Source organism: Anser cygnoides, chromosome Z, assembly GCF_040182565.1.
Source record: "Anser cygnoides isolate HZ-2024a breed goose chromosome Z, Taihu_goose_T2T_genome, whole genome shotgun sequence".
NCBI lineage: Eukaryota > Metazoa > Chordata > Aves > Anseriformes > Anatidae > Anser > Anser cygnoides.
The window spans coordinates 79,519,286-79,545,928 of record NC_089912.1 but is presented as its reverse complement, the minus strand read 5'-3'; the positions used below and the strand labels follow the sequence as shown (position 1 = coordinate 79,545,928).

Here is a 26,643-nt window from a genome sequence, read left to right as displayed (position 1 = left end):
ACAGTTGACTCATGCTGATCTCAGCTGCTTTCCAAAGTATTGCTACTCCCTGTCACCTTTTGGTTTTCTTCTGCCAGCATGGATTTTCATTGATTTACTGGACCGTTAGCCATAGCATAGTTTCTGTCCACCTATGACATTAGTTTAGGCATTGAGAAGAAGACAGAAATGTGCTAGGATTACAGATACAAGAAATGATTTACTGTAGTCTCACATCAGCTTGACATATTCACATCCAAATGCAGCCACAAAGAAGAAAACAGTGATCTAACAAGTCTTAGTCTCTGTGGTTGTTAAAAGGTAGCACTGAACCTTGTTAAACCAGTAGCTTATTTATAGCTATTTTTGTTAAATTTTCACCCATGAATAAAGCATGACAAAACTGTTTGGGGATTTTTGCCAGCTTCTGCCATGAACATTGAGCAAGCATGATACTGAGGAGCTGAAGAATTAGAAATAGTGCATTGTGTGTCAAGGTTACACATTGATAGAAGTCCCTACGCTCCCTAATGTAAGCTTGTGGTAATATGACTGAAAAGACATCATCTCCTCATTAGACAATATTGACAATTTACCTTCCTAAGCCCACAGTGTTAAAAAAACAAACAAACATAAAAAACCACTTTTGCATATTTTGTTTAGGACACACTCTCTCCTCCCCTCTTCTCATTTAAGTTAGAACTAGATATTGTGACTTTTGTCCCAGTAATTTACTCACTTAGCTCTCCTGTGCCCTACGGCTTCAGATGGTGTCGGCCAGTAACATTCTGTCATTTAAGTGTTAATAATTTCCTCTGCTTTGTGTCACTAGTTACATCAAACAGATATACTTTGATAGTATTTTTTCTGCTTCTACAGCTGATGTAACTTTTTCTCTGTTATTAGTATAGTTTCAGTGTGCTTTTACTTGATAAATTTTCCTAATTTTATTGATATAATCTTATCCTAGAAGCTGTCTTTCCAAGTCAAGTTTATTCCTGTTAGTCATTTTATTGAGGATTTTACCTTCAAAACTATAGAACAGAAAATGAAACAATTGATGAATCATTGGTTTAAGAGTTAGAAACTCCAAATTGGATGTATTCTCATGACAGACTTGTGGAGGTGGTGGCTCTTAATACTTCTGAAAACAACTCCTGAGAGCAGTGGCACCAACAGAGTTAATATAAAATGATAATATCTTCATTATGGGACTACTCATGTTGAACATGAGTAGTTATTTATGTACATGTAGTCATTTATGTACATGCTTAATTACCTTTCCGTGTCCTTAAAATATACATTCATTTGATCAATTAGTTTAAAGGTTAAAGTTCAAAAAGAAAAAAGAAAAAAAAATTACCCATAAAACCAAAATTCTGTCCACTCTTTCATTGCTATGTAATAAAAATATTTTTTTTTCTGCAAATGTTTTCTTTTACATGTCTTGATTTTGTAAAACTTTAGACATCACATACTTCTAGCCATTGCTATCAAGCAGAAATTAAACAGAAGTTCCCTTTTCATTTAAATACTTTATTATTTTTTTTCATATATTGACAGCTAAATTTGCATGGTCCAGATGGACCATTGTCCTGATTCAATAGGACCTTTATTATGTTAAAGGTCTATCAAAGCCATGGGTTTTTTGTCCCCAGTCACATGCAGTGGTCCTGGACACTTGTGATTGCCCAACCCCCACAGCTCCAAACAAGCCAGGTGGCCAAGACAATGAAAAGGTTGCAGCTCAGGCAACAAGAGTGGTGCTTGCTCATAGGACATGATTCAAAAAGGATGTCCTTTATGCTCAGAGGTGTGGCATATGTGAGGCTGTCTGTAAGTACACGGTCTTAAATAATCTTGGAGGACTCAACTCCAAATCTCAACCGTCTTTTGCAAAACACGTTTCATTAAAAAACTAAGAAAAGTGTAAAATCGAATGATGCAAACAGGATTATTGCTGTTGGAAGAGGCATGATAAGGTTACAGGCTTTTGATATGTTTTCTCAAGACAGTGAGTTTTAGTATTAAAAAAACAATGAAGGCAGTCAGACAAAACCATTTAGTGGGCTTTTTAAAAAAAATTATTTATTATTATTTTTTTCTGTTAATGTGATGAGGCTGCTGGTCCTCCTTAAACAGGATATATTTGTAAAAACAGTGAGCTGAAAACTAGAACTTTGCCATCAATGCTGCTATTACCTAATTCTGTGTAGTCCACTCTGACACATCTGTGGATGGTGGTGTGCTCAGTTTGTTACGAAAAAACAGGAGCTATTGCTGCTTTCAGAAACAGCAGCCAAACATTGAAGACACAGTCTGTTGCTCTCCTTCTTTATGTGTCAGTCCCATTCCCCATTTTACTTATTACCTTTTCATTCTCTTTCTATTCGTCATCTTTTTAAATAAACTGTGGATGAATACACTGCCTTTTGCTATAATTCTGAGAGAGGAAACCAAAACCATACAGTGGTATGTTTATCAGGTCCTGAAGGGGCTAAGAAGACCATATAGCACATTCTTGTTCTGCCAGACACTATTGTGCAAGTGATAACTTGCAACGCAGACAACAACACTCTCCGTCACTGGTATTTCCATATTTTTCCTTTACGCCTGTTTATCTCATTTCACTTTAGACAAAGTAGATGATCGCATTCATAACAGCAATAATGTGTTGTAGTTCCAGACGATTTCACCTGTTTTTTTTCTCTCCTCATTAAAAAGGATAGTTTAAATCTACATCCAAAACACAAGGAGATTCCCTGTCTATAGCTACAAGAAATAAGAAGAAAAGAAAAATGTTATTCAGCTATTAATTCTTGACATTTCAAATGCTTCTATTGTCATTACTGTATTTTTAATCAATAGACTGTCAATAACGTGGTGATAGGAAGTCAGAAAAAAAAAAAAAGAAAGAAAACTCTGGACATGCTTAACTGAGATTTTAAATAATGTTTTATTTTTTGTGGTATTAGAGATAAGTACAGTAGCATTCGAGCAAAACTTGACAGTATCAGCTTGTTTTGTTCAGAACAAATGGATTTCCCACATGGTTTGAAAGTAGAGCTTTTTCAATACAGTTGCCTCCACAATGAACTTTGTTATTAAAGTGTTTATATTCCTTTAGAGATATAAAACATTAATAATTTAGACACAGGTTTAATACCTGTTCATTTTTAGTTATGGTATTTATTAAAAGTTTCTAATATGTCATAATATGCAGCTGAATGCTTCAAGAAAATGCAAATATTTGCTGTCTTGTTTTTATTTCTAGGTTAACAGAATCAAAACTCCAAAGCAGATAGATGAGCTCATAGAAATAGAGAGCGATACAGGAACTTGGTACAGAAGGTGTTTAGTCAGAATTCGCACAGAGCTATATGGTGTAAGTAAAAACATCTCTGTTCTGCAACTATGGTTTTTAATAAGCATTCAAAAATGGGATGGATTTATTAAGCTCATGATGGCGATAATTGCAATACTGCTTTGGCTATGCAACTGGAAGATTCAAGAACCAGTGTAAGATTCTGGTTTTTGAGCAAAAGAGGTGCAGGTGAATCACAGACAGTTGGTTTCAACTTCTGAGGAGAACAATGTTGCATTGGCATTTACACAAGTGATGGTTGACAGTTACACAGCCATATGTCCAAGCACCACAATACAGTCTGTACTGAGAACACATATTGATATCTAACAGCGTAAAGAGGTGACACATGCAGAGATTAAAAATTATCAGCAGAAACCTGAGGTGATCACCTTACCTACAAATGGTAAAGTAATGAATAACATGTGTAAATGAATGCCAGTAAAACCTTTACAAGGCATTGAATCTGCTTATTTTTTTATTAGATGTCAAATGTTTTACCAGAAAACTACTTTAGAGATATTTCAAAGGGATTAAGACAAGTTCATTGGGACTTTGCTCCACATCTTTTTTTTAACTTTTTTTGTAAAATCAAAAATTATGCAGTACCTTCAAGCTGTTCAATGAAAATTGAGCTAAATCTTGTTCATAATGAAAAACAAACTAACAAAAAACCTCACCTAACCTAAACATGACAAAAGAAGGTTTTCACAGCTGTTAAAAATCTGGAATCTAAAGGCTTCCCAGAGCTACATCAAAAACAAACAAACAGACAAACAAAAACAACAAATAAAACTGTGTTGTAAAATAAATTCTGCCACATATTTCCAATCAAAATTGATTTTCTTGGAAAATGCTCTCTTCGTTATGAAAGACAAAATAAAAATGAAAGTGTCTATTTTTAAACTTATTTGTTCAAAAATGGAGAACTGAGTATGGAAATGTTAAGTTTTGGCTTTGTTACTATGGCAGCTTTAAAGGAACCACAGCTTGTTTGTTTCACATCCTTGTTATTACACTGGACTAGCCCCTGGGCCAGAGTCTTCCCTGTTGCATGATGTATACTAAAATCTCCTAGGACATATGGTCTCTTGTCTTCAATGCGTGGGAAAGGGGTGAGGGTGGGGAGATACCATTCTCAGTCAGCTCTGTTGTAGCATCTCTGACCTGAGGGTAGTCCCAGCTTTTTGTCATAAACTACCAATTTCTACCCGTTATAGGTTATGACAGCTCATACTACACAACTCCCTGTTGAATTGTGGAATAAGATCCATCTAAACTTAAGGCTATGTAATACTGGGAAGTGAGAAGGAAACACTTCGGGAAAGTCTTCATCTGGTTTATCTGAGAGAGTAAAAGGATGTTGCCTAGAGAAGATGAAATTTTTAAGTAGTCAGAGTACATATGAATTAATGGACACAGTGAAAAGAAACCAGAAAGGCAGAGAATGTGCACATCCTGGTTATAGTCAAAGGTTAACAGACTTGTATAAAAAATACAGCTATTAGGTTTATATCAAGGAGATGGCCTGCTCTCTCTCTCTGATTCCCTAAAGAAGCAAGCAAATCAGAATCAAAAACCTTGTATCATTTGACAAAACTTAATAAAATAAATTTATTTCCTAATGATTTTCAGATTTGGTTGACTTTCATGAGATGTTTCAACTACCCAGTGAAGGATAATACCATCAAACTTACAGCTGTGTGGTTCACCCTGTCTTTTGGGTAAGATTTCTTGAGATCCTAAACCATTTTTGATGGACTTGACAGAGAAAAGAATCATCTGCATGCAAATCTCTTTCACTATGATTACCATTTCTCTTTGGAAAAGTTTTATTCAGTATATTTCTGCAAAAAAAGAAAAGAAAAAAAAGTATTTATAATTTAGTCTATTCTTGGCTACAAGCGTGACTCAGAGAATAACTGGTTCAGAATACCAGCATCTCCTGGTGTTGGTGTCTTCTAGTATTATTACACCAGCAACTGGGAAATACAGAGGAACTGTTTCTTGCCTCACCATATTAAAAATATGAACTTGGTGCTCTATCTGCCTTAACTTGAACAGAAGCTCATATTCTGGAAGTCTTCAAATTAGACTTCATTTATACTCTGTTTAGAAGGTGTTAGTCTACCTGTTTGCATCTAAAAGCAAAGTTTAAAGCTGGGACTAGAAAAGATTTCTTCTTTGCAGCTCCCACAGTCTGCCATCTAGGAAGAGCTCCATTCTTCATGTCTGGGTGCCACAGGTCTTCCTTGTGTCCTTCAGGGCAGGGCCTGGCAGCTAGGCCTGTCCCAGCACCCCAGCCAGGAGCAGGGCAAATGGGGACACCACCCCTTGAGACAGGGATGGCGATGTAGGACAGGGACAGGGACAGGGACAGGGACGGGGACGGGGACGGGGACGGGGACGGGGACGGGGATGGGGACAGGGACAGGCCTAGACATCAAGCCCATGGCTTGGCAGGGCAAGGCTGTGGGAAGCTGGAGACCAGTACTGCTATGGCCTTGCTGAGACAAGCCCCATGATGTGACTGTGCATTTTCTGTTTTTCACAGCTACTACGGCTTATCTGTCTGGTTTCCCGACGTCATTAAACATCTGCAGTCAGATGAGTACGCGTCCCGAGTGAAACATTTCCGCAATGAGGAGGTTTCACATTTCGTCTTCAACTTCACACTGGAAAATCAAATTCACAGCAATGGAGAATACATCAACGACAGGTTTAGAGATGTACTAATATCCTGATGGGGCTGGAATAAATAAATGCATGTGTTCAAGCAAGTCCTAATGATCTGATATTTTTCCCTATTAACTATTAATGGATAGGTGTTGATTTGTTAGTTTGTTTGGTTTTGGTTGTTTGCTTTTTTTTTTTTTTTTCATCCACGGTAATTTGTTTCTATCCTCAATTTGTCATGACTCAATGTTGAATAGTGCCCTGGAGAAGTGGACTTGTATATGCCCTGGTGGCCTCAGTGCTAGATTCCTCATGCAAACACTACTTCCCTCCTGAAACAAGATCCAAAAGTCCAAAATAATGACCCTTCTTTCCACAGTGGGATACAAATATTTTCAGACCCAGTGTGTGCCATAACATTGCAGGGGGTTGAGGAAGGATGGACTTTCATCTATGTGGTCTTTTTTTTTTTTCTTGTATTGATTTAAGACACTTCAATAAAAATGTGAGACATTGAAAGGACAGGATCACGGAAATATAAAAGTTAAATGCCACTGTAAGTCAACAAAAAGCACAAAGAGCTCTAAAAAAGAAAACAACACCTTGGCAATGTTGATCATGTTTTTTAACTGAATGCATATGTATTAAGTCCCTAGCTAGAATTTTACAGATAAATAGATAATTTAGGGAAAACCTAAGCACACCTGCTTTGGGTGTCTGGTGTCTCTTAAGAGATTTTGAGAACAACCATCTGAATTGTCTCCTGAATAACATTGTGATAAATTATTATTGTTTCCATAGGAATACATATGTCTAAGTGAATAAAATCAACGATTTTGGTAATACAGGTCTCTTGCATATATATATGTATAAGAACATTGGTTAGGCATTGGAACGGGTTGCCCAGAGAGGTGGTGGAGTCACTGTCCCTGGGTGTGTTTAAGAAAAGGTTGGATTTGGTACTTGGCGACATGTTTTAGTGGGTAATACTGGTGGTTGGGGGACAGTTGGACCAGATGATCTTGGAGGTCTTTTCCAACCTTAATGCCTCTATGAGTCTATGAACTTGAGCTTTGACACAGTTTATGGATTGACAAAAAAATGAGCAGTTTTGTCATCTTTAAACTAGCTATTGCTTCCCAGGTGGATTTCTTTCCAGGAGACAGATGTTCTCCTAAAAGCAAAGAACCACTTACTGTCAATAAGTTTTAGATGTTTTGTATTCTGTCAACCAAGATTTTATCAAAGTGAACTGAAAATTACTGTAAAATACTAAGTCTAACACTAATATACTCTAAAATACTTTCAAATATGCAAATTCAATAGGCCTGTAGGAGTTATTTGAGATTCACAAAATACTTTCTGCAGTAATATCAACTCTTTTGATATTCTTCTTTGACAAATGTTTCAGTACTTCACTCACCCCTAGTTTTATTGTTTCCCTCATGTTTTTTTCTTAACTGGAAGATACATCAATACTTCACTTTATGCTTCATTACATTTCTGTTGGGTTTGAATTCAACTCACTGCAATCTAGTCACAACATATTTCCTGTCCAAAGGTGAAAAGTGCATCAGGAGAATTTAGTACATATAGTCTGCCTTTCCTATTAGAACTGACTAATCCAATTGCTAAATGTTCTTTGTTCTGCTCTGAAATTGAACTACTTTTTAAAATGGAAAGTGTTATATGAAAAATGATAATGAGTTGACACTGAACACTAGCCTGATTTTAATCAGAGACTGTCACAAATGAGAAATGATATAGTGACTAAAATTAATGGGCTGAGAACACCATTTTTTTTTTTTGGCCAATACAGAAAAAGAATTCATTAGCTAGTAATTCTTTTCTTATGATAATTATAATTAACATTTGCTCTACTTTCTCGTACAGATGTGATTCTAACTGTATTGCTGAGAGGATAATTTCTACTATTTGAAACGTAGCATATTTTTGTGTGTTGCTATTCCTACTAAAAGTCTTGTATAAAAAAAATAAACAGCTAAACACACCAGGTTTGATTAGAGTAGAGCCGATCTGTGTTTGGAAGGCTTTGCCATTTTAATAGTTCTTATTGGCATGTAGCAATTAAAGCACTACTTTCCAAAGAGTTATTCCTTTTGTATGCAGTCTTCCAGCAAAACTACCCTTCTTTAGTTACAGCTTTTTCCATACCCTCATGTGAAATCACAAAAGGGTGAAACATCGCAAAATTGCTGTTTAATTATTTTTATTTTTATATATTTTAAATTTCATTTATTCAATATTTTGGTTCAATTTTATTTATTTATTTATTTAAATTTATTATTAAGACGTCTGTCTTTTTCTTGTTGTTGTTAGCATAATGATATTTGTGTTAAAAGCGTAGTGGAAAAAACTTACAGCATTGCTTTAGGCTAGTAATGTTGAGGTAGAAAATTACTGCTAGTAATATACTTTGTCTTTAACTTTTTCTATGGATGACTTGATTGACAGCCATGATCAAAGACCTAGGAGTTAAATAAAAGTCAGTAGGAATAAGGATGTTCAGAAATAGGAAAAGTTAATGACAATTCATTTGTGCACATTTTATGCACACAGTATTTGCAATTGCATCCGCAAACACAGGGCTAGAAAAAAACATTCTTCCTGTTTGATACCTAGCTGTATAACTGCCAATGTAATTGTTGTGATAATGATAAAACCAGATAGAAAATCATTTTTAAAATCTTCAAGCAATTTCTTTTGGATTTGAGCCTGACACAGTGCCCAGTGTGTTTTCATATGGACAAATAAACGTTCTTTGAAAAATTCTTTCTTTCCAGCTTGTTGGTACCAGCAGGTGATTGTTTGTTCCAAGAGACTGGGTTCCTGGAGTCTGAGCTCTCAATTTATGACTGTAATGTCAAATTATGAGTTCTGGTCATTTTAAAAGGATGTCATGACATTGTTTTTGGTTGATGATTAAAGTAATAACTGAAATATTACCACAGAAATAGTGTCATTGGTTATGGCCAGCAGCTATGTGTCTTATTAACGCTTTTTCTGAAAGAGAGTATTCCAGAATCAGCTAATCATTAATCGTGTCTCTGGAATGTCTTTAAGTGATCACTGTTTCTGGGGTTGAGGTTCTTCAGCATACCAAATAAAACTATAAAGATTTATCAGCTTGACCTGTTGCTGTTTCTAACCTATCAAAGTAGACTGACAGAAATTATTTGTATTTTACAGGTTTATTATGATGAAGTTTAAATCAGTAACTTTTGAAGATTCCCTTTTTAAGAATTGTGTATTTGAAGACATTACTTCGCTGAACACATACTTCAGGAATTGTACTTTTGTGAATACCACCTTCTACAACACAGGTATTACATGAAAATTCCTGAGTACCAATTTTGCATCTGCATGTTATCATCTGACTCTTGTCAACTGATTATAGATTCTGAATTTCTAATGAAGCATACAGGAAGCCTTCTACTAGGGAACACAAAGCTATGAAATCAACAAGCCTCAATAATGTAATACCAGAGAAGAGAAAGGATCACTCTTCCATTTGAGATACTACAGGCCTAGTATTGACTCAGATAATAAACCTTCCTTTCATTTTAATCATCCCTAAAGAGATTCAGTCTGGAGATGAGAAACTGGTTGCTTTAATTAGGTGTATTTTAATTTGGTCTAAATGGGACTATTCTGTTCTTCTTACATAGGCACAGGAGGTGAGTTCAAGATGCATGCTTCCTCATCTATAATCGTTCCCAATCTACCAAGTATTTTACCAAAAATAGGAATTTGTGCTTTCACATGTTTAAGCAGAAGAACTGGTTTGTTTATGTCATTGTTATTGTTTTTTTTTGTTTGTTTGTTTATTTTCTTTCATTTTAAAACAATGTAAACTAAGCTTGTGTCCAGAGAGATGCAGCACGTTTTACTTCTTTCCTGTAACTGAAATAATCAAATTAGTTACAGAGTTAGGCTATACCTAACAAGCAATGTTCAGCTTTCTTTGTTTGAAAGAAGGGTATTCCTGAGAAAGGACTTTAAGGCTGATGGAAGGACCAGAAATAAAGGGGAAAGTATAAGGAGAGAACTGTAAAACGTTATTTGAAGTAGAATGGTCTGGACTGTTACATATAGTGATTCATCTGCATCCTTTTTTAATAATGAATGCATGAAAATGTCACCATTGTCAAGATACAGTAGTGCCAATCTGAAACCAGATCCTAGCAAGATCTGACTGATAATTTTCAAAATGATTGACTAGATGCATAATTATAAAAAATGGAAGATATATCTGTGATTATTTGTTCTTTAATGATATATATTAAAACAGACACCGAGTTTGCAAAGCTCACAATTGGTGAAAAAGTTTAATAAAAAAAGAACTAATTGCATTTCTAAACACTGGGTCAGATACATTTCCTAGTACATTTTTTCAGACTCGAACTGAGCTGAAGACTGCTTGCAGTCTACTCAGAAATGAAAGTAAGTTAATCTGAATTCTGTGTGAACATTTCCCCTTATAAGAAGTCAAACTGAGCATGATCAACAGTTTCATCTGAAAGGCTCTCTGGTATGGAAATCACAAGTCTAACACCGAGCAAGAGTGAGGAACAATGGCAAGGCTGCCTGATAAAAACTTGCAGAAATCCAGTGCTTTTTATGCACAACAGGCCTGGTATGAGAGGTTTGAACCAAATAGGACCCAAATAGAGCTGAAATACATTAATATAATTTGCTTTATTCAATGTCTTAGTTATTCTTTATTATAACCTTCACATATTTTTCTCTTAAGATAAAAGGCTATCAGAAGTAACAGCAATAACTAGTGCCATTTATGAAGCAGTAAAAGCTCCTAGTTGTCAGTAAGGTTGCATAAACATCAAATGTTTTTAATCAAAAGTTGCACATGGAGTCAACTGTTAGCTGAAATCGTACTTTTTCTTCTTTCCACAGATCTCGAGCAATATAAATTTGTTGACAGTGATTTTATAAATTGCACATTTTTCCATATCAGAACAGGATGCCAAATTTCTTTTGATGATGACTACAGTGCCTACTGGATTTATTTCGTTAATTTTCTGGGAACTTTGGCAGTGTTACCAGGGAACATTGTGTCTGCTCTTCTGATGGATAGAATTGGACGTTTAACAATGTTAGGTATGGACTTCACTTTAAAACAGAGAAGAAAAAAAAAAAAAAGAAAAAAAAAAACACAAAACCTAAAGCTCCTAAGCTCCTCTGGTAAAATAACATTTTCTTTTTCTTTCTTCCTTCCTTCCTTCCTTCCTTCCTTCCTTTCTTTCTTTCTTTCTTTTTCTTTCTTTCTCTCTCTCTCTCTCTCTTTCTCCCTCTCTTTCTCTCTTTCTCTCTCTCTTTCTCTCTCTTTCTTTCTCTCTTTCTCTCTTTCTCTCTTTCTCTCTTTTCTCTCTCTCTCTTTCTCTCTCTCTCTTTCTCTCTTTCTGTGTCTCTCCCTCTCTTTCTCTCTCTCCTTCTCTCTTTCTCCCTCTCTCTCTTTCTCTCTCTCTTTATTTCTCTTTCTCTCTCTCTTTCTTTCTCTCTTTCTCTCTTTCTCGCTCTCTCTCTCTTCTTTTTTTTTTTTTTAAAGAATTTGATTCAGAGAAATGCAAAAAATTCTTTCTACGGCTATTTGGTTTATGTAGCATTCTAAGTGCTCATTAAAAAGCTGCCAATTTAGAAAGTCTAAGAACAAAGGGGTCTATAACCAGCTCTGCTATGCCAAGGTAGCAGTCATTGGATTTCCACAGTGATATTACAAAACAGTAATTTAGTCATTTGGGATGAAATGTGGAAGGGTGCTGACTACTGGCATATCTTTGCTCCAGCTGAAAGAAAGCAGGATGTATGCAGGTGATCCTCAGCTACTAGAGTATCTCCTAGGAACAGTTAGCAGTCATTTGCCTACTATCTATTTTGCAAAGTAACACAGCTGAAAGACACCTACTGTGGATTATCTGCAAAGACAGATATGTTTTTGTTTTACTTAAGTGGCTAAACATAGTTCATTATGTTCATTTTCTAGAAAACTATATATAAATACATTTCCTACTCCATGTTCTTATTACTACATTATATGAATGAGTTTCATGTAATTCATAAGATGTTGAGCAAGTAAGAACAGGGATACTTTTCCTTGCAGCTTCTTTTGAGAGTTTAGAAAGGGCTACAGCTTAATACTTTATGGTATCTCCATAAAGGATATAAGGGAATTAAATTTTTTCCCCGATCCCCTTCTAACATTTGTCTGCCTGAATGGTCTACTGGCAAAGAACGTCTCTTCATTCTTTAACTCAAGTATATGGGTCACTTATTTTGCTTCACTGTGTGAATAGAAATGTTAGACAAAACAACAATCATTCTTCTAAATTCAGCCTCACTTAGCACTCATTTTGTCTGTGCCTTGCATAGGTGGTTCCATGGTTCTTTCTGGCATAAGCTGTTTTTTCCTGTGGTTTGGGACCAGTGAATCCATGATGATAGGTATGCTATGCCTCTACAACGGTCTCACCATCTCAGCTTGGAACTCTCTTGATGTCATTACTGTGGAGTTGTATCCTACAGACAGAAGGTATGTGCAGATACATCTCTGTTAAATTTTCTGACTCCATCTCCATGTACCAGCAGATATGGTAATAGAAATAGTTAATGCTGTATTTTTTCCAGCAATAGTGATGTTTTAGGTGAGCTGTACTCACAGTTTGTCTTAAGAATAGCAAGGGAAAAAAAGATTTTTTATTCTCTTGGGTTTATCTTTCACGTCAAATATCACCTAATCAGGAAAATACCACAAATGTATTTTCATATGAAAAAAAAGAAGTTCTAACTGCTGCTCTTATTTAAAACACTGATAATAATCAATTTTTCTGAAAATGGTAATAGAATATTTTTGGGCTTCCCCTAGTGCAGCTAGCTATTAACGATGAATACATTTGGTCCAAAATAGAAACATTGTTGCATTTGTCTTTTGTTCAAGAAATAGTGGGGATGATAATAAAAATCACTCTCTGGAGCTCAACGGTGCCTGCTAGAAGAGACATAGGGCTTAAATCACACTGAGCTGTTATTCAGCTTGCAGCAAGTTTGTGTTCAGGGTCACTAGGGGTCTGTACATACAGACTAGTATCATACATAGACCAGTATCTACATTAAGTAAATACATAAGTGTCTCAGGCATTGCTCCTGACCCTTCCTGCAAAGATGCTCTAGACAGTTTTGATGTCCTGCAAGCACTGCTGCTAAAAGACATTTTTCCTCTAATGTTGAGATACTCTCTAATGATGACTTTATGCCTTTGAATTGACAGAAGGAAGAAGTGTAGTTCAACAGTAGTATGTCAGTGGTAAAATCATAAAAGCCACAACCTATTGAATAGACTTGGATCTTTTTTTTTTCCTTTTTTTCTTTTTTTTTCTTTCTTTTTTTTTTTAAAAAAAAAAAATAAGTAAAACTGCCCAGTTCTCTGCTCAGGTATGGAGTGTCTCTTCTCTATCACAGTGCAAATTCTTATGCCACCCCATTGAAGTTTCAAATACAGTGAAAAAAACAAAAAGGTCCAGAAGTTTATAAATGCCTGATGACTTGCTTTAAAGTCTTAGTTTTTGGACACAGATTCAACTAAATTTGGTACTGTCCATTAAGAGAGAAAGACAGTAAACTGGTTGAATATGTTTTCTTTTCATTTTATTTTTTTTAAATAAGTGCTTCTTTACAGAGTAATCTGTTGTGGTTATATCAAAATAACCATACTAAGCTACTCATGAATTCAAAGCACTAAGGTTTAAGCACTACAGCTTTTGTTACACATCAGAAGTCTTCTGGTAAGAAAGATTCCGTCAATCAAATGCTATGATATAATTCTAATAAAAGTCCTTTACAAATAGTTATTTTATTGGCATTCCTGAATGTAGTAGGCACAAATTTTTTTTTTTTTTAATGAAGAAAAAAATAATTGGAAAACCCATTGGTATTAATGAAAAAAAAATCATTACTAGGAATGATTAAAAGTATGCTACTGATATCTTATGTTTTAGGGTATCCATATTTGCAGCTAAAAAAATTTTTAGTAGTTTCTGCTAACTATGAGATTGTAGAAAATTTTTGTCTGTTTTTCTTTTTTTTAAAAAAATGTTTATGCATGCAATAATAACTGTATGGAACCAAAATACAAAAATGTACTTGCAGCTGAATTTTTGGGGTATTTTTGCAACAACTCAGATAGAGAACTTGTCATTTTATATTATCTGTGTAAACAGGCTGATCGGTCAAGTCATCCTGGTTCAGGACAAACATTGCTGGCATATACTGAAAATGAGTTTTCCAAAAGTTCTGGTTCCATCATAGCCACTTTTTGCCTTTTGGGATTGCAATTCTGGAAGCTTGTTCCTACCTATAATTTTTAAGGTTGAGGCAAAGGTGCATCATTCTTTTATTATTCCAATAAATATTTTTTGCTTACTCACAACCAGTGAAATGACCACAAACCAGTAGCAAATAGAAGCTGGAGTCTGGGCTGAAAGAAATGTGTGTGTAAGGAGGCCGGTTCATACTAATATGCACAGGAGATCAGGCTGGGCTGCACCTCCTTTTCCTCCCACAAAACTCCCCTTGGAAACTAGCCAATAGCCAAACTGCTGGGGCTTTGCCAGTATCTTGCAGTGTAATACAGAAAGTGTTTCATAAGTCATACCCCAGGTTATTTTTGGAAAATTGTACTGGCTTTCTGTCAGGTAGGGGTGCGGTGAGAAACTTGGAAATGCATGGTGTATGTGATACACAGGACACATTCTGGTTTCCTCTTCATTAGCTGCCCAAAGAGCAGAGGTAAGGTTGCTTCAAAACCTTAACAGATTTGGGCTTCAAATGCATTCAAAATCACCTCATTATTTATAAATTTTATAAATTTATTTAACAATATAATGCCTGTATTTGAGGTAATTCTGTAGTTTTTCCTAAATTCTTGATAAGTAGAAAGCTGATAAAGGGACTAGAAAACAAGACTTACAAGGAGTATCTCAGGGAATTCGAATTGTTTTGTCTAGAAAAAAGGAAACTGATGGGAGACCTCAGCTCTTTCTAAAACTACCTGAAAGGAAGTTGCAGTGAGGAGGGTGTTGTTGCAGCAAGGAGAACATTCATCTCTTTTTCTTGGGTGACAAGTGATAGGATGCAAGGAAATCACCTCACGTTGCATCAGGAGAGGTTTAGATTGGACATTAGGAATAATTTATTGCAAAAGGTTTCCCAGGGAAGTCATGGAGTCCCCATCCCTGGAAGTGTTTAAGAGACATGTAGACATGGTACTAAGAGACAGTTTAGTGATGGGTCTTGCTGAGTCACATTGTCTTTTCCAACCTGGATGATTGTAGGATTCTATATTTTATGCCATTGCAGGTGTTTTTTTCTTTCTTTTTTTTTTGTTTGTTTTTTTGTTTGTTTGTTTTTCCCTGAATGTTCTTTATAAAACCTGAGCTGATTTGTGGAACTGCTAAAATAAGACATGTTGGAGACTGTATACATGTCACGTGGTTTTCAGGGAGAGGAAGTTGCATTAGAAAGTAGAAAATACATTACAAATCCTAGTTATAGGTATGTTTCAATCTTTCAGATAAAATTTAGTAATGAATAATCATTGTAAAACAGTATTTAACTTATTACTTACTTTTCAATACACAGATTTTAAAGGACACTGGTGATGAGCAGTTATAAGTAAGCTCATATCTAATAAACCAGTAATTTAATCCAGTTCCATAATACAAAAAAGAATACTAGTATTATCTCATCTTTTGTCCTTATCTTTTATCTCGTATTTTGTCTATCTTCTTAATGGCCTGTGTGATTCTGGAATGCTCAACAGTCAGCAGGTTCTCAGAAGTCTTTGGTCAGCTGTGGCCCTCTTGAGAGCCAAACCAAATTATTTCATATATTTGAAAGCTCTCCTCTAAAGGAGAATTATTAATAATCTTGTGAACATTTCTGAGTGTTTGTAGAGTGATTTTCCACTCTCATAAACTTTCTGTATTTTCAGAGCTGTTCTCTGGAGGGAGGTGATGCAGGAATTAAGGCACTGAGGAAAACGATAATGTTGTCAAAAATGATGTTAGGTGCTTGATTTGTCTCATGTGGGACCTGGAATCCCAATCAGTGAGAATTTCAGAAGAGGGAATGGGCTCAAAATATAACTTCCACTGCTCAGCACTTCAACAACACAAACCTGAAGGTGCTAAGCTGAGCAGACATAAAATGTGAATTACATACTTAATGACTATTCAGTTAGCTTAAATGACTTGCTAGCATCATATAGAAATTCTGCGATGGGAATGGGGTTTGTATCTGTTCTCCTGACAGCATTCAACTACGTTAATCATGAGATTCTGCTTTTTCATCTTGCAGTCCCAATCCCATTTGTGTACCTTCCAAATTCTGCAACATGAGGGAAACCAAGTTTCCTTCACTGCCTCATGCTTTATCCCTCAAGCTGTCTTTGTTCTGTGCATTGGCAGAGTAATGTGGAAAAAAAATATATTGTATGATGACGTAATTACAGATTGTGTTGTAATTTTTGTGCCAAAGGGACTTGAAATAACATTGCATAATTTTCTAGCTATGCCTGTAATACAAATATGAATAGAAGAGAGTTAAAATTCTCTGAAAAAGTAACTCTTAGGATATTTTTATGACATTTAAATGGAATTTTTACATTTATGTAAGTATTAAGTGTCTTCTTGTGAGCTAACTTTGGAAGAACCAACTTTACAAGCCAAGACTCTTCTCAAGGAATGGTTACAACAAATAAGACAAAAACAGAAAGTGGAATCCTTGTATCTCCCACAGAGTAAATCAAGGTCAGATTACATGAGATAACCAACAATTCTTCAGTTTTGCTAAGGCTGCCAGGCATCAGGGTTTGAATCATGGCCAGGAATATTTAGAATTCAAGGTGTGCTATAAAATGATTTCATCCTGTTTTGCCTTTTTTAATATCTCTGAAAGTTCATAAAGGTTTGGTCATAATTAAGAATTAAGTCACCTATCTTCAGTTTATTATATTTATCTTCTCAATCTCTTCTTGAGTCCCCAGAGTAATAAACCCTACTCACAGGTTATCTTAAATCCAACTTTTTATTGTTGTGGCTGTCAGAAGAGAAGTATTCTAGTCGTTTGAGTCATAACAGCAGTCATCAACTTATAGTAGACTTCCTGGCAGCTATTTTCTACTGCCATCCTGTGGATGCAGTTCAACTGCACTTTGCTGAAATTGCATGCTGGTGTTTTAAAGGCATGAAATGCCGCACCTATGCAGTTTCTTAAGCAAGTCTAAGGCAGGAAGGCACATTCTCTGATTTTACTTGCACACAAAATGGTGTAATTGGCAAGACTATGACCTGTGTACTTATTTTTGAAAATGTCAGATTAGAAAATTATCCATAGCACATTCAGAAACTTACTGTTTTCATAGGATTTGCAAGTTATCAAACCCCACAAAAATCTTACTCAGAGTCTTTTGTAAAGTGCTGCCAGTTTAGCACTAGCTCTAGCAAGAGGGATATCAAATGGCCGTGTTACACATTCAGTAGAACTCTGCTGCATGAAAATGAAGTTATGAGGTGCTCCATAAACTATAGAAAAGTGGACCCGAACTATTTTATTTAAGAATACAAGCACCTGGTCTAAGAAGGAGCACATTTGGCAACTAGGAAACAAGCACATTTAATCTAAAGGCTTGGATAATCCCTTTATTTTTAACCATTTGGATTCTTGCCATTTGTTATGTGAGACTTGGGTGAAAGGAAGCTTGGTGTTTTTCTTTGTCACAGGTTTCCCAGCACCAGTAGTAAAATACTGGGAAAATTCTTTTTCTTTAACACTCAGCTTTCTATGAGACCTGACACTTTTACAGGATTTCAACATTTTTTCCTATTAATACTAAATTCTATAACTTTTTCTATTTTTTTTTTGTTTTGTCTTTAAGGCAAGCCCACAGTGATTCACAAGGACTGTCTTACTGATTTGCCCAAAGGGTTTATTGACATTCTCTAAAGGAACAAGGGGTTCTTTCTACTGACTTTCTTGCCAATTATGAAGATTGTTGACAGTCAGAAAGATATTCTTATGCCAGTGTTTTACCCAGTAACTGACAAACAGTGTAGATCAGTGTATTTAGTAATGGCCTTGCACTTCTGTGTTTTTTCACTTAACTCATTTGTGATCCTGAGATGGCACATTATAAATCCTTGATCATTTGCAGACTTCCTGTACACTAGCACTTTCCCAAAAACTGTAGCAAAGGTTGTATTAGTGCTGTAAGAGAAGACTCTACTCTCATGTTTGTGTATTGCAACGTATACATTGCATGGCTATTTTTACTCTCCTGGATTCAGTAGAATGAATTACGAGGGCTTTTATAAACCTACTACCATGAATTTGCCATCCCCATAGCTCAAAACTTTTGTCAATTATTTCATTCTTAGTATTATTGCACAAGAAATTACATTCAAACACAGTGCTAAAATTGAAAGATATAAAGGCAGAAGGCTGGAGAGTGATAATGCTTTTCAGGTACGGGTCTTAATGACTGTGTAAGTAAACATTTTACCTAAGTTTCTAAAAATCTTCCTGTTCTCGCAGTGGTAAATGACCAGGCAAAATGATGTGCATATTTTAGGCAAAAGGACATGCCTGAAAACTATTTATAGATCAAACAACTGAACTTCTGCTGGCTTTTTCAGTTTGTACCATCAGAACAGCCAAGGGCATAAAAATGGGCTTATTTTATCTTACTCTTCCTTTTATATAATTTGATAATGTTGATGAGATTGGACTAATTAATACCCCTTACAATTGGAAAATTTGAATAAATCCATTTCACAAAGCAGAACTGGATTTTCAGTGCCAAAAAATAACCTTAATTTTGCTCAGATATAACAGACATTATACTACAAAATTAGGTTAATTCCTAATATGGGAATCTTGGATGTATAACTGATAATTATATTGATTGTAATGGCAACCCTGAATAGGCTACCTGTAGAGCCCAACACATGAAAGTTAATGGTCCAAATTACTCAGAAAATTATATTCAGACCCTTGTTATAACTAGTTAATATAAGCCAATATCGTCTGTGAAAGAACTTACCTTTCTAATGTAGCATAAAACACCAAGGAGCGTAAATAAAGCATCCCTGTATGTTTAGTAGTATTGCCTTTCCAAAGACTTCCTGCCTATATTTAACCAAACTTGTATTAGCTAAATCTATGTTCTCTTTAGGGAACTCTGGTATCTCTCTGAATATACTGAGGATTTTGATGACTAATTGTCTGTTTTCTCTATGTGAACACCGTTATTTTCCTGTTACTGTTATTTGGGAACGAGTTTGGTTTTACACCAATATTGGCAGCCTAAGAAACTGTATTTTCGTCTGCAGACACTGATTACAACCAGTCACCACTACAACTTTAGAAATACTTTCTGTGTATAAACAAGGCTGAAACTGGAACAGTTCTGAGTCTTTTCCTTTCTTTCTTCCCCTGACTTTTGCAAATTAGCTACAGTCTGTTATTTATCCTATCAGATAAACTCTGTTTTCTAATCTGACTGTGATGTCTTTAACCATTTCCTACCTGTTTGTGGTAAAGCTTTTTTACCATAGTCTTTCTTTTACCTGTTCCTCCTTCCTACCTCCATTCTTTCTCACCCAAGAAGACGCATCGTTCTGGAGCTCCTTCCCTGTCAGGACCTTTTTCACATTCTGGTCAGTTTTTTACAGGTATGCTTCTGATGCTCAGGTTAGTCTGCCTGGTAGTACAAATCTGTCTGTGGTAGACACTTGACCACAGACTTTGAAAAATTACTCCAGTAGGGTGGCTCTTTCGTACTTCCTTCAGTACATCTCCCAGTCCTCCTTTGGTTGGATTTCTCCAAAAGTCTTCCTAAAAGTTAATCAGTCTTCTTCTGAGGAAACATTTTCAAGGAATTGCTGCAAATGTTTCCCTGACAGGAAGGCTCTCAAGCAACTCTTCCAAAGGTTCCTCCTCTGGTGCTCTCAGCAGTGCACTCTCAGACAGACCTCACTGGTCTGCACCGTCAGGCAGCAGAGCATGTCATTTTGAAGATACTCACCTCCATGTGCAAGTTTAGCTTTTTAGGCCCTGAGTATTACGTAAGTAATGCAGGTTTAATCAAACATAGAAAAAAATAGCCATTTGACCTTTCAAGAGACATATTAGAGACCCTTTTGCTATTTTTTTTCCCAGCTCATTTCCTGGGTAGTTTCTGCTCTGCTATCCAAATGACCTGCCCCTCCTTCCCTAGGTATTATTGATGTTTCTTTACATGCAGTATCTGCATGGGTACAACGTATTGCACAAAGAGGAATTATGTTTACTCAAAAAATAAACATTAGCTTATACCATTACTTCAAATGATTCTGAAGTTGACCCTGTTGATTAACTAGATTTCAGCTTCTAAGAACAAACTAGAGCCAGAAATATATGGAAATATACCAGCAGGATACAGACCCACCTTCATTATTCTTTCGGTGCAGCATACTCAAATATAACAGGACTGGTACAATTCTGAAATACAGCATACCACATAAATTCAGGACATGGCTAGTGCTACTAACCCCAATATCCTGGTGAGCTATTCTACACAGGATATTGTACCTTTCCCATGAGATATGACTTAGAGGTAGGACACCAAAGGGACTGACTGATCAATTCTTTTAAGATGCAGTGACTGGATTTGCAGAAGAAAACATAAACTAGTGACACTGTGGGCTGTGGCTACATCCATTGTTTGCCTGAGGTAGAGGAAGTCTTCTCCCTTGTTAGGTTTTCTTTTTCAAAATAAAAATATTTCTGTGAAAAACCTTGAGAAACCTCTCAGTTGTAACCTTGCTGTCATTTGGAATCAAGTCTGCTTACTTCAGGTTGATTCTCTGGGATGCTTTTAAGGATCCTAGGCTGGATCGAAAGAGGAGTGGCCAGCAGGTCAAGGGGGGGGTTGTCCCCCTCTGTTCTGTCTTTGTGAGGCCCCACTTGGAGTGGTGTATCCAGGGGCCCCCAGCACAAGGAAGATGTGGGTCTATTAGAACAGGTCCAGAGGAGGGCTATGAAGTTGATCAGAGGGCTGGAGCACCTCTCGTATGAAGAAAGGCTGAGAGGGCTGGGACCTGAAGAGAAGGCTCCAGGGTGACCTTATTGCAGCTTTGTATACTTAAATAGGGCTTATGAAAAAGATGGAGAGCAACTTTTTGCTCAGTCAGACAATGACAGGACAAGGTGGAATGGCTTTAAACTAAGGGAATGGAGATTTAGATTAGAGGTTAGGAGGAAATTCTTCAGTCGGAGGGTGGTGAGGCACTGAAAGAGGTTACCCAGAGAAGCTGTGGATGCCCCATCCCTGGAAATGTTCAAAACCAGGTTGGACGAGGCCCAGGGCTACCTGATCACCTGGGTGGCATCCCTCCAAGTGACAGGGAAGTTGGAACTAGGTGATCTTTAAGGTCCCTTTGAACCTAAACCATTCTATAATTCTGTGAGCTACAGTAGCAGAAGTTCGTCATAGTTACTTCTGAGGAGTACTGACTGTATATGAGTATAGGACCTTCCGTTCCTTTACATAGAATTTCAGTACAATAACTAAGTAACCTCTTAGTCACTCAGTCCATTAGTTTTTCTGTCAATTCTTTCTGTTTAGACTGGAGGACTTTTTCCTTCTAATGGCAATAATTAATAATTAAATTCTTATTTTCTGAAAAAAGTTTCAATCATTGTGATTCTTATTATTTTGTCCCAGTGAGCACAGTGTGAGCTTGAAACAGTTATTCTCCCTTTCACTTCCTAGAGATTTGGGAAATGTTAAAGACTCTGCTATTTTGCAGATGATTTTGTTAGGACGCTTTTGTTACGACAATTATTTTTCATGCAACTATGAATCATACTGTCATGTCAAAACACATTTAATAAAAAGGGTCGCAGTTTGCATAGTACATCTATGTGCTGGCTACCAAAAATTATACCTTTAAAATAATACCTCTACAAAGCATAAGCCCCTCTGAGTTGCCCGTATTATGTTTTCTGTTGGCAATCCCTTTTGTCTGAAATTTCTTAGATATCTCTTCTGCACCAAGCAGGGTTGTGTTTTTTTTTTTTTTAAAGCCTCATTCTCTTTGCCCCAACAGACAGCCATTTGTCACGATTAAAAGTCTTATAAGCCTTTTGAGAAAGTATTGAACATGCATACCATCTGTATGAAAACAATTTTTATTCAGTACCCAATGATGCTCATCCTTTTATTTTGGTGACCTCCTTCTGAAATCACTATGTAGCTCTTGAAAGATTTCTCACCTCCTCTCTACTGATCCACCATTTTAAATGTTACTGAATTTCCATTTGCAGGTCCTTTGTTGTGTGAAAGTACAAACTTGCCTGTTCACTTATTCATTTCACATTTTTGTCCCCAAGGGAGCAGAATGAATTTGTCTCAATAAAATGCTGTCACAGTAGAGATTTGATTTCACATTATAAAGATCAGGTACAGAATCCTTGTAATAAATTCTCTTTAAGATAGAGGGCTATACTGATTTATTCCCACTGAGGATTTGTTTCAAAGATTTTTACTCTTACATTCATTTTAACCTTGTTCTGTTTTTTCTTCTAGGGCAACAGGCTTTGGCTTTTTGAATGCACTATGCAAAGCAGCAGCTGTACTTGGAAACTTAATATTTGGTTCCCTTGTTGGCATCACCAAAGCAATCCCTATTCTCCTTGCTTCTACTGTTCTAGTATGTGGAGGTCTGGTAGGACTTCGGCTTCCTGACACAAGAACACAGGTGTTGATGTAATTGGAAAAAGCCATTTACTGTTTATTTCTTTCTTTGTAAAATGTGAGCTCTACTGTTTGATGGTGCAAAGGCTTCAGATTCTCGATGCTTATCAGAGTGCTCTGATGGCAGAAATCAAACACGGAAAAAGAGTGGCAGAGATTTAGAAACTACTGTATGAAAGTTTTAGATTTCACTTTCATTTGCTTGCATACTTTGCTATTTAAAACCACTTCACTTAACTTCAGACTGCAAAGCTACCTCTTAAAACACTTCCAGTGACATGTCCAGGAAGACAAAAAACATACTGATAATTAGATATTTAAAATGCAAGTGGTCATGTTATTTAAAAAAAAAAATATATACATATATGCTCAATTTGGTCATGGCATTATGAGCTTTTGTAACAGTGCAGACATGCAAGTCAATTCCTTAGCAGTATTGGTGCAAGAAATATTATTCTTCTATTTATCAATGCATGCAGCATTAATCAGAAAACTGTATAGACTGCATCAGTACTCTTTGTTGCTGGTCCTCAAAAAAAAAAAAAAAAAGCTTTCTTCTCATTTGTGGCATCTGGAATATCTTTGCCATTTTAAAACAGTGAATGTGTCTTGTTCCAGGTGTGAATCAATGCAAACCAGTATTTATGTTATTGTAAGTGTGAATAAGGGAAGAATCAAGCCAGTGAACTCTATGAAAAGTAAAATGCTGTCAGAAAAGCTTGTTTGGTACACTTTTGTTTGATATTTACAATTCTAATATATATTTCTCTGTCACAGAATGCCACCTATTGAATTTAGTCAGGTCATAACTTCAACATATAGTGTAATTAAAATCTCTCAAAACAATTTTTTAAACAATATCAAAACAAAGAAAAGCAATAATTAAAACCTGAATTATTTTCATAGTTTATACATTCCTTCATACAACCACTTACTCAGCTGATTTTTAATATCATAGAGATATCGCACCATTTAACACTTTCAAACAGCTCTTGGAAAAGCCATTAGGAAACCATGCCAAGGCTGTAGGCAGTGGTCATATCTTTATGAGACCAAGTGTAAGGATGGAGAGTAAATGGTAGTAAATATGTTCCTTCTAAGCCATATGCTATGAATTGTTATGGGTTGCAATAAAGACATCCCCACCGGTCCTACTGCCCTGTAAAAATGTTATCAGATCTCTTTAAAGTGTTAGCATTAAAAGTTAAATGTAGATACATCTGTAAAATTATCAGACAAAAGGAACAGATCTGCTGATGACAGAAACTGGCTTTGCTTTCAGTGAAGCTAAGACAGTTTGTATCAGCTGATGAACTATCTAAGGTTTCAAGTTTTAAAGAAAAAAAATGGTATAAAATCTAAGGGAAAATTTGTGAGTACTTTTCTTAATTATGTCTGAGAACTTTTATGAAGTGGCTAAATCATTACCAAAGAAATTAGGCTTTCAGGTAAGGTCAATGTATATAGTAAGATAGATTTTTTCACTTTTTTTTTTTTTTCTTATATATAAGAACTACTTACTTTTGGGTAGTAATATCTATCTCTGCATTTTGTCAGTTGTCATTTTAGTTGTATTGAAAGAGTCAGTGAAAGACAGTCTATACAAGACAATTTATTACATTTAAGGTTCACTATTTATTTACTAAATTTGGAAGTTACATTTTTTGATTTTAAACAAATGCCTGTGCTATACATTGTAGCACAAAAAATTAGCCCAGGGTGTGGTTTCTGGTATTAACAAATGAGAAAACAGGCTTAATTAAAAAAGCATGAATATTGAAAATTACTAGTCATTTTTTGATGTTGATAAATAAAATATGGTATAGCAAAAAAAAAAAAAGTTCAGGAAGTATGTTTATTTTAAAACATGGACAGTCAAAATGTCTGACATAAAATATTGTATATCCAAACATGATTTAAAAGATGTATTTTAAATTTCTAAATTATGTTTAAAAAGGGGGAGGAAGAATTATTTTTCACCAGGTTCCAGATTAAGAATAAAACACGGGCCTTAGTTTTGCACCTGTGGCTTTTGTCTACTAGTTAGCGTCTTATTATTTCAAGGCTGTTTTCCCTGGTAAGAATCATGTTTGACTTTGGCCCCACTTCTCTGTGCCATTCATTAGTTGCACATGTCCACCTCCTTGTGTTTACTTTACATCTTATTTTGAAATCTGAAGCCTCTGTACATGTCCTGAATGAACATCAACAGCAATGGTAATATTGCATTGTCTTGCTGTGTGCACTGTCCACTTCAAGTAGTATAGTCTGTCCAACTCTGTTTATAATATTGAAGAACGTCCAGATCCAATGCATTGTGCCACCTGATCAGTGTGGAGGAAATGGTCCACAGTACAATAAGACTCAACTCTTGAGGGTTCTGGTTCAAGGTTAATGCACTAAAATCTCATTACTTGTAAAATTATGCTGTTTACAATGCTGGTTCTTATCCTAAGTTCTGGCCACATCGTAAGTATATGATTAAGTCTGGATATAGTGAAGTGAGCAGCCTGAAAACCTGCATTGTACTTGGAATATAGCAACAGCGGAGATTAGTAAAGACAAAGTGCCCAGCAATGTGGACCTTGCATGGTCCAGGATTAGAGGGAATGTTCTAAGGTAGGAAAATGGACTAAAGAGAATACTGGTTAGGAAAGAGAAAAAGTAAACAGAAGAGAACAAAAGGAAAAAAATCCACAAATATTTCCACCATATTAAAACTAAAACTAGAATCTCAATAGTTCGTTAGCCAGTTGGCTCAACACATTTGAACTGATGTGTGAGCCAGCATGAAAGCTGTTTGAACAATCAAGTGGTTTGGGCTTGAATGCGATAAAGATTTACCCCATAAAGACAAAAGGAGTGAATGCAATTTCAAGTTATAAATACTTGGTAAGATACTCGTATTCCACAGTCTGAAACAGAAAAATGTGATCCCTGGAGATCTGGATGCAAATGTTATGTAGGTTATAAGCAGAAGTGAGCTGTCTGGTCTTAAGGGAATGCATCTTTTTTGCAGCTTCTGAAGTGACCTCAGGTAATATACATTGGACAGTAGGAATTTTACTTCCTTTCTATTTCTGTTCATTTATATCTCACACAAAAAGTCACTTAGTGGCCTATATATATCTCTGATACACCTATAATTAAGAGGTCATTTGCACATACCTTCAAAAGAGAATACTATATACTGTCTTACATGGCAACATAACTGTGTTATATACATACAGAGTACTGAACTTGATAGTGTTTGTGTATCAGAGCTAACAACCACACATAATCGACTGACTGACCTCTAACGGGAAAATTATTTCAGTCTAAACTGAAGTTGGACACAGGGTCCAATGCCCTTCTCCTGTAAATCTGAAATACTCATGCCAGTGACAGCAATGACAAAAAGTACAATATACCCTAATGACAAAGAAACTGGATAGCATTTATAATGGTACTTACTATGATGGTCAGCTGTTTTAAAACATGAAAACTGACAGCAAAACAGACCACATGTTTTGATTTCTGCCACAATTTATTTTTATTAGTTTTACTTGTGACAGGTTGTTTGATAGAAAATCTTCACTTACCATACTCTTTTTTTTCCTTTTTTTTTCTTGAAAGCATGTTATTCGTTGTGTTTGCACCCTTTAACAAAGTTGTCTATAGTCATGTTAGTACATTGTCAGTTAGAAGCATGCACTACAACATTTGGTATGCATTGCATTGATTACTGAGTACAGACTCCTAAAAAGGTAACCAGGAGTTTCATGGTTTCTGGAGTGCTCAAAGGAATTGCTAATGG

The 26,643-nt window shown here is 35.9% G+C and overlaps 1 protein-coding gene across 7 annotated transcripts in view; it reads left to right on the top strand.

The window, feature by feature from the left end:
• SV2C (synaptic vesicle glycoprotein 2C) overlaps positions 1–26,199 on the top strand; it is a 112,534-nt gene extending 86,335 nt beyond the window's left edge. For all 7 annotated transcript variants that reach the window (XM_048053679.2, XM_048053674.2, XM_048053673.2 and 4 more), the window contains 7 exons: positions 3,254–3,364; positions 4,979–5,067; positions 5,898–6,062; positions 9,230–9,363; positions 10,955–11,158; positions 12,428–12,587; positions 22,680–26,199. In XM_048053679.2, coding sequence (XP_047909636.1) covers positions 3,254–3,364; positions 4,979–5,067; positions 5,898–6,062; positions 9,230–9,363; positions 10,955–11,158; positions 12,428–12,587; positions 22,680–22,863 — 1,047 coding nt within the window. In that variant the 3' untranslated portion in view covers positions 22,864–26,199. The remainder of the gene's footprint in view (positions 1–3,253; positions 3,365–4,978; positions 5,068–5,897; positions 6,063–9,229; positions 9,364–10,954; positions 11,159–12,427; positions 12,588–22,679) is intronic.
• Positions 26,200–26,643: the final 444 nt, after the last annotated feature.